Below are 8,051 nucleotides of genomic sequence, written 5' to 3'. Positions count from 1 at the left end.
TTGGTAATTGCAGGGGGAGCAAGCCATTGAGGACTGAAATAACCCGCTAGTAATAACAAAACCTCTCAAGGTGAAATTAAACAATAGTCATTTTTCTTTTTCTCTTCTTTCTTCAACAGAAAATATGATGCTGGCATGCTAATCGCGGGAGACAACTTGGCCCACAGACAGCCACAAAGCACAAAAACAAAACAAACTCAGAGAAGAAGAAACAAGAACGGTGTTTTCCTGGCGTCTACAAGAAGCGCTTTATTTTTCCTCTAGATTTCTTTTCTAAAAAAACAAAACAAAACAAAAAACAAAACTGAAACAAACATTTAAAGAAACAGTGCGAACTTCAGGTGATAATATTCAAGCATGTTCTTTTATTAAGCATAGGATGGGAGGAGTGACAGGAAGTCTAAGCAGAAATCTCCAGCAGGATAACGCAGAGGTCTTGAACCTCTGTGATCCGGGTTACTTCTAGAAACTGCAAATGAGGAATGAATGGAAAGGACTTTTTATCCTCTGCTCCCGCAAATATCCTGTATATTCTCACGGATGCAATGCTTCCTTTCTTGCCTGCCAAGGTGTCTAGGGCATGATTTGCAGAATTTGTTACAATCTCTAAAGAATTTTGGGTGCAGCTTTGGCGAGGGAGTGGGCGGGCCAGCCCTTCTGCGACCCACCAGCTCTGTGTATGGCATCCATTTCTAAGTGTCACCTCCCTCCTGGCTGGCTGGAACAAGGGTCCCCAGTCATCACCGCGCCCGCTCAGGCTTGGTCAGGGTGAGTCAAACAATGATCTCCTGGATCCAGGCAGCAAAGAAGGACAGACACTTGCCTCTTCTGCCCTCAACGGGAGAAGACCAGCTCCTGGCTACAGCGTGGCGATGGTAAGGCCGTGGCTGTGGTGGTGGCCAGGGTGGGGAGAGACAGGGGGCACCTGGCTACTCTAAACAGTGCGAGAGAATTGCTTGGGCTTCCACAGTGAGACAAGGGACCCGCATACCAACTAAGCGTTCGCTTTCAAACAGGCCGCCACCAGGAAAGCAAAGAGACTCGGGCCTCACCCAGCCCCAGAGAAGGGAGATTGTCCCCCTGGCCCTGCCATTCCCAGCTTCTCACCAGCGCTTGGCATTTTTCCCTCTGTTGTGACTGCTCTTACTTCCTTTGTCTGGTGGATCTGGGTCAGGGGCGGGGGTCGGGGTGGGGGGAGGCTGGGGATACCTGGAAAGGCCCGGGATCGTAAATTGGCAGGGGCCCAGCGTCGGCAGCTACGCGCGCACACACACGCAGTGAGCGCGCGCACAGGGCGGGTGTGTGTGCCGAGCACGCTCACGGCCGCTCGCGCTCAGCCAGACTGGCTGCCGAGAGCTTCCTCGATTAACCGCTCGCTGAGCACCCACAGGGCGCGGGCCGTGTCTTCGCTCTGAGCTTCGGGGGACGGCACGCATCGGCAACAGTTGTTGAAGTACATCCCCCCCAGGCCCTCGAGCTCTGGGGCAGCAGCACAGTAGACGGTGGTGGCAGCTCCTTGTTGCTGGAAATCAAAGAAGGCCAAAATCATTATTACTCTCCTTATTGTCATTGTGATTATTTTTTAAAGAAAAGAGGTGATGAGCTGACTTCATTCTGTCTGGGCATGAGCAAGCCCCTCCGCGTCGGGTTCGGCTGCACCCGGATCTCAGCATGGCAGAGGGTACTGAACTCAGCACATGACCGTAAAAGGGATGCAGTGACCATCCTGGAAAAAAGCAAGTTCACAAACGCTGCTCGTAAAGCTGGTGTGACTTTTTACACCTCATAGAGGAAAAGGCTTCAGAAATAAATACGTGCCCCAATAAATCACATCAAAGGTCTCTTCTGAGCCAAGAGAAAAAGCTGGTATATGCCTTTGAACATGCAGGAACAAGTTCATCCAACCCGTTGACTTCTGAATGCATGATGTGATTTGACCCCAAGATGTTTCCAGAACCTTCTGTCTGAATGAAACCAACCACTCTAATGCCTATCAGATAGAAAACCCACGGAGGGCCTGGTGCCAGATCCTCTCTTTATTTATTTATTTTTTGCCCATGGCGCTGCTAGAAGGGTTTGCTGGGTGAACATGTTTAAAACATGCCTACACACGTTCTTCTTGCCATGCATATGTGTCTCAAGCAGACACAGGACACGTGTAGTAATTCATCCAGATCCCATGAAAACCTTTCTTCATATTCATCCCATATTTGCAAGGGGACAGTGACTAAGGGGGTACATTTCCTCCCAGGCCACTTCAAACTGTAAGTTGCAATGAGTACAATTGATTACTTTCGATTCACCTTCTGAGTAACAGTTGGTGCTGTGGCTAGGGATGTGTGTGCCGATGGGGCACCATATCATCCCGGCTGACACAATGCTGTCAGGGACGCTGTAAAGAGGGCAAGAAATCACTTTGCAAGCCATAATTAAAAATAATAGGCTGGTGTTCGTAGGGAGACACGATAGGCACGGCTCTAATTTAAAACCAATACAGTTTATCTGGCATCTTATGATTATTTATGTGGATCACAGCCCTTGCTGCATCAACTAATTATCAGCTGATAGGGAGGGGGGGTTGCAGAAGAGGATGGAAAAAGGTAATGGGGATAAGGTCACCATTAGGGGAAGACACTAAAGATATTTGAGAGGGAAACGCATTTATGTCCAGGTGTCGTCATTTTAGGACAGTGCTAAAAAGTAGACTTGAGTATTTTGCTCGTTTCTGTTTTTTTGTTATTTTTTTGGTGGGGGGGAGAGAGGTTCAGTGTCGGGTTCTAGGGTCACATTTGAATTGGTCTGAAAAGCAAATGGTCAAACGCAGTCAAGCGACAGGATTTTGTGGGGAGCACTGTGGAGTGGAGAGCAGTGGAGAGCGTCCGACTTGAGTCCTAGTGATAGCTGGATGCTTGACTGGGTTGGACAAGTCCCATTAGTCCAGAATCCGAACACCTGACATGACTCCAATTTAATTAAACAGGAATGGGTGTCTCATTTCCCCGACCCCCTGGCCATGTCCACTCCCCAGATACTCAGTTATTTTCTTGGATTCAGCTATTTCTTTTCGAATTGATTTGTGTGGCTCAAGTGTAATGGAAATAAGTGTGTGTCATCCAAATTCCCTCTCACTGAATTATCCTTCCTAATAACCCTTAGCTTAGCACCTGGCACATTTATCGAAAGAATTCCGAGCGGCTGATCTGACTCCTCTTCAGGCCACGTGGGGAAAAAGGGAAGCGGACCGCCTCTAAAGACAAATTGAAGAATTGAGAGGCTCGGCCTGGTAACTCAAGCCAAGCATCACTTTGGCCTCGATTCTTAGCAGAGTTCAGGTGGAGATAGTGTTTTGCTTCATTTTCAGGACATCTACGATTTCCATTTTACTTTGCAGCTGCCAAAACCACCAAAGAGTGGTCGGGTGGTTTGCCATCAGTTCCCAAGTGGTGAGAAAACCCAGTGAGCTCATCCCCAAACTAAGGCTCCCCGCTCCCCGGCGAGTGTGCTTACAATATCAGCATTCACACATCGTGGGAGAGAAGATCCAAGTAGGTGGCTTGGGAAAGCGAAAAGCGGAATTCTTCTGAACCCAAGGTAGTATCTTGCTGCTGTGACCTTCTAAAATGGTATCCGATGGCGCTCTTGCATTGTTGGGATGGTATTTTTGCAAAGAAATTCGGCACTTCCGTTGATTCAGAATCAGGCTGATGAGGGAGCTTGGGGGCATGCGTCTTCCCTCGGTGGGTTTTAGAAAAGCCCAATCTTTTCCCAAGAGCTGGCTTTGATTCCTTTGCCACGAGGCTCGGGGTGGTGATCCACAGTCCTGATGGCATTCATAAGTAACTCCGGCTCTAGAGAAGAACATGGGGCAGTAGGGATCCCTGAAAGCAAAGACCACCTCTGCTCTGAAGATGAACTACATCCATTTGGCACATCCACCCTCCCGGGTCTTGCTCGGTTCGGCTGGTGCCCACTTCCCTTGCCTCTCTTGTCGGGACACTTAAGTAGTGACCGTACCTTTCAGTCCCAAGCCCACTCCCCTTCTGGCTTCTCGGGGAATTCTCTTCTCTTTTCGGCTGTGCCAATGGCAGCCTGAGTGACATCTTGATATGATCGGATGTGATGACAGTTTAATAACAAGTTCTCATTTTTGGCTCGTCAGCTTTTTGGTCTGCCTATCATCAGAATGAGACAGAGCCACATTAGGGAAATCTCATTAGTAAATAAACCGGTACTGCTGATACAAGATAAAACATTTTTTAAACGGATAAAAAAAAAAAAAAAAAACTTGTTTCAAGAGCGCTTTAATCACCATCAGATGGCTTTCATGCCACTTTTTGGGGCATCAGTACATAATTCAGAAAAGATGAAAGAGCCATATAAAGGAAATAATGTTAACAACTGTGCTATGAAATATCTGAAGCGACGTCCGGGTGGTTATCACCACTGCTTACTGATCCAGCGTGATAAAATAATAGCGATACCTTGACACATCAACACCGGCTGGAGCTGTGGGTTCCCCTAAGTGAAGTTTTAAGAACAGCTCACCCAAAGCTCACAGGTTCCAGGCAGTTGCGATCCCTGGGAACTGGAGTGCAGCGGCCCTGGTCCTGTAGGCACGGCATGAGTTGGGGTGCAGATGACGCAAGACTGAGAATTTCGGGTAAGCCCAGCAGAACCTTTAATCACGCCTGAATGCCATTTCGGATCGAGTCAAACATTTGTGAGCTGCCAGAGGAGAAGTATGCCCTCAATCTTTATAGTGTATGTAAAATCACCTACGATTCTTTTTTGGGGGATTAAGTTAAGAGTATCTTGGTAATAAGGGTGCGTCATTCTCTTTCAGGCATCATTTGTCAGATTGGCAGCCCAATCTTCAACTCCAGAAAGGTGGGCTTTAAAAAGCAGTTGTTTATGTAGAGTTGAGACCCTGAGATCGAAATGAGCCATCCTCACAAAACCCTTTGTGGGGATAAAGATGTTAAGTGGCTGCTTTTCATCAACCTTTATTTGAGAAGCACCGGCCATCATTTTGGAGCTGTCAGCATGGAATACAAATGAATATGGACTCTTTCAAAGGAAAGGTACAGAGGTTTCTGATAGACGATATATGGTAGAGGGAAAAAAAAAAAAAAAACCCACATATTCATATTTGTGATGCATTGGTTAGCAACTCTAATATAACTTGCGTTTTAATAAGGACACATATTACACGACGTTCAGTTTTCAAGTTTCTCTGTTTTAAAATGCATGCTTACTTAAAAGGAAGAATATATTCCTGTCTTGCCGTAGATTTAACTATGAGATGTATAAAAAAGTAGACACACAGTCACGGAACATCTGTATATTCAATGATTTCGAGCAGAGTAGATGTTCGGAGATTGCTTTATTATAGACATACCGATGCCAGGACATCACACAGCCAATGTTGAGTGAATCGACTCAACAGAAAGTAGTTGGGTAAAGAAACCCGTCACGAAAGTCAGCCCGAGCTTGGAAACCCAAGGGCGGGGGAGAAGAGCCCTCTTGGAAATGAGCGGTGACTATCGTGCTGAATTCCCGGACAGTGATGGCAGGAAGACAACAGAGGTGCCTCTTGGAACCCTCAGAGCTGTCCCCGTTACTCTGCCGGGTCTGCTAGGCAAACGTGCCAGATACGAAACCAGCCACCTGTCTGGTGGCTCCGGAATGCGGCAGAGTGACTTATCACAGCCTCGGTGGAGAAGAGGGAGTGACTGCACGTGTCTCGGGTGGAATCAGTGGCTGCCTCCACACCCTGTCTTTCCCTGTCTCCCAAGAACACTCCCGAAAGAAGAGTCTGTAACCATTCTGCTGGAAAAACTCAATGCAGTGTTTCGGAGTTCATCTCCGGATACCTTGGTACACATCTGTTCCTCCAAAAACAATTACGGTTTGAATCTCTGATTTGAAAGGCAAACGAAAGCAAACTGGCCCCCAAATGTTATCAGTTCCCTCCTTCCCATCTGAGAACGATCTTTTAAGCCCCAAAATGTGCTGCATATTTCATTACACGGAGTAAGGGAGCTTGCAGAGGAACGAGGCTCGTGGGCCTTCCCTGGGAGCGCAACCAGAGCCAAAAAGTCACCCCCTTCCTCCACCATGATGCTTGTGCAATCGAACTGACAGTCGTGAAGTAAGTGCTAATCAACCAACACACCGGCTTCTACCTAAATTATGGGAGACGCTAGAACAGAGAATTCCAAAGGACCCTGTCCTCCAAATTGTCATGCTCTTCTAACGAGTGGTTGCAAACAGGGACTATTCAAGGGGTAACAGTGGCTAGCATGTACCGAGAGCTTATAATTTGTCAGGCCCCGCCAGGGAGCTTTATAAGCATGATTCTCTAACCCCCACGCACCTCTCCAAGCCAGAGGCAATTATGATGTAGCCCCATTTACAGAGAAGCCCAGTTAGCATCAGAGATTAAAAGCAACTTGTCCAAAGCCACACAGATGACCACACGGACAGAACCACCTGGAAGCCTTACCAGGTCGGCATGCCAAGCCTCCTTCCCAAACAGGTGACACAGATGTTCGCCTATCGCCTGCTCCCTGTTGCCTGTCTCCCCGCCTTGGCAGAAGCTTCCTGATGAGGGCCTCCTTGCCCTCCTCGCAGCCGAGCCATGTCTGGCCATGGTGTGATACCCCAACGTGGCCTGCAATTAAGTGGGGTTGTCATGCTTTCACCTGAGAAATGTTAAAAGGAGATTTTTTCTGTTGTTGGTTTAGTCAGTGAACTAAATTGAAATTATATCCATTTGGATTAACAAACCTGAAGGCTCAGCACCACCTCAGAAGATCCAATAGCAAATGACCTTCACGAAAAGGTCACCTGATTCAAAATGCCACCTCCAAGCTCCTCTTGGACCCTAGACTTTGTATTTTTTTTTTTTTTTTTCAGTGCAGGAACTGAACCACATCAAGACCAGTGAAACCTAAGCAAATCTCCATCCTATAAGTTTGCATACATGTAAGATGCGTGTGGCCTTCTGGAAGACAATACCTGACATGTGACATCAAGTGTTCAGAGGAAACTGTGGTCCCCATGCCCCATTCTCCCCCCCAATTAATTAATTCCTAACGATTGATTCCCACAAAGGCTTCAAACCATACGGGCTTGGATACATGTGGATACTTCCTGTTGGCGTCAAAATAGAACTTTTTTCCAGTACTTTCAGGAGTTTCGCTCACAGGCTGTTCTCAACATTGATTGCAAACCACACTCAATTTCTCCAATAGAGAAAAGTGGAGAAGATCAGGAATGTGCAGATACCTGTTTTTAACTGTGGAGGCTTTAAAAGTCTGAGAGAATGTTCCAGAGCATCCATTTTGGTCCCATTCCGACTCTTAGCCCTACAGAGGAGAATGCATCTTGCTCTAAAGCAATGGGCTTTCTCCTCTTGCCACAGGGAAACCGCTTCTTTGCTAAAACAGGTTCTCAAGTGTGGAAAACCTCAGAGGTTCCGCTCGGTTGACTTGTCTCCCCCACAGCAGGTGAAGCAGTGTCATTCCCCAGGTGACAGTGAGGACACAGCCTTGGGGGGGGGAGGGGGGAGCTTGATGGCAATGGCTCCAGGGGAGGACCAAGCAATAGGGTAGGCCAATCCGTTGCCATGAGTGCAGCTGGTCCCAGCACAGGCTGCAGCCCCAAACTCAAAGGGTCTCCTGAGTGAAATGTTTGAGGGGGAGCAGTTGTGGTACAGCTTTCAAGAAAAAGCCACATGTCCACAGGCCTCCATTCAGAGACAGTCCACAAGGTGACACAGAACCTTTCTTCTCTGTTTTCAGGCATCCCAAATAGGTCCCCAAATCTAAGTCAGACTACAAGGACCACAGCATTCCCCTTGACCAAAGACATGAATTTCTAGCAACGTCATTATGGAGTTTTAAGAGAATGACTTGGAGACCAGGGCAGAATGAGATGGAAAGTCAGGAGGCACATCACTGCTATTCCTCTGAGAAACATTTGCAGGAACGAGTTCAGAGACTGGTTGGTTCAGGACGGAAAGCTGGAAAGGTTTTGTTTTTGTTTTT

At 47.5% G+C, this 8,051-nt stretch overlaps 1 protein-coding gene across 1 annotated transcript in view; it reads right to left on the bottom strand.

Moving 5' to 3' along the window:
* Positions 1-342: 342 nt before the first annotated feature.
* The window catches only part of WWOX (WW domain containing oxidoreductase), a 977,838-nt gene continuing 970,129 nt past the window's right edge, over positions 343-8,051 (bottom strand). The window contains exon 9 of the mRNA XM_060651901.3: positions 343-1,522. Coding sequence (XP_060507884.1) covers positions 1,334-1,522 — 189 coding nt within the window. The 3' untranslated portion in view covers positions 343-1,333. The remainder of the gene's footprint in view (positions 1,523-8,051) is intronic.

The sequence above is a fragment of the Panthera onca genome, chromosome E2 (assembly GCF_046562875.1).
Source record: "Panthera onca isolate mPanOnc1 chromosome E2, mPanOnc1 haplotype 2, whole genome shotgun sequence".
Taxonomy (NCBI): Eukaryota; Metazoa; Chordata; class Mammalia; order Carnivora; family Felidae; genus Panthera; species Panthera onca.
Note: the sequence above shows the minus strand (reverse complement) of the source record. Positions and strands in the feature narration are given on the sequence as shown.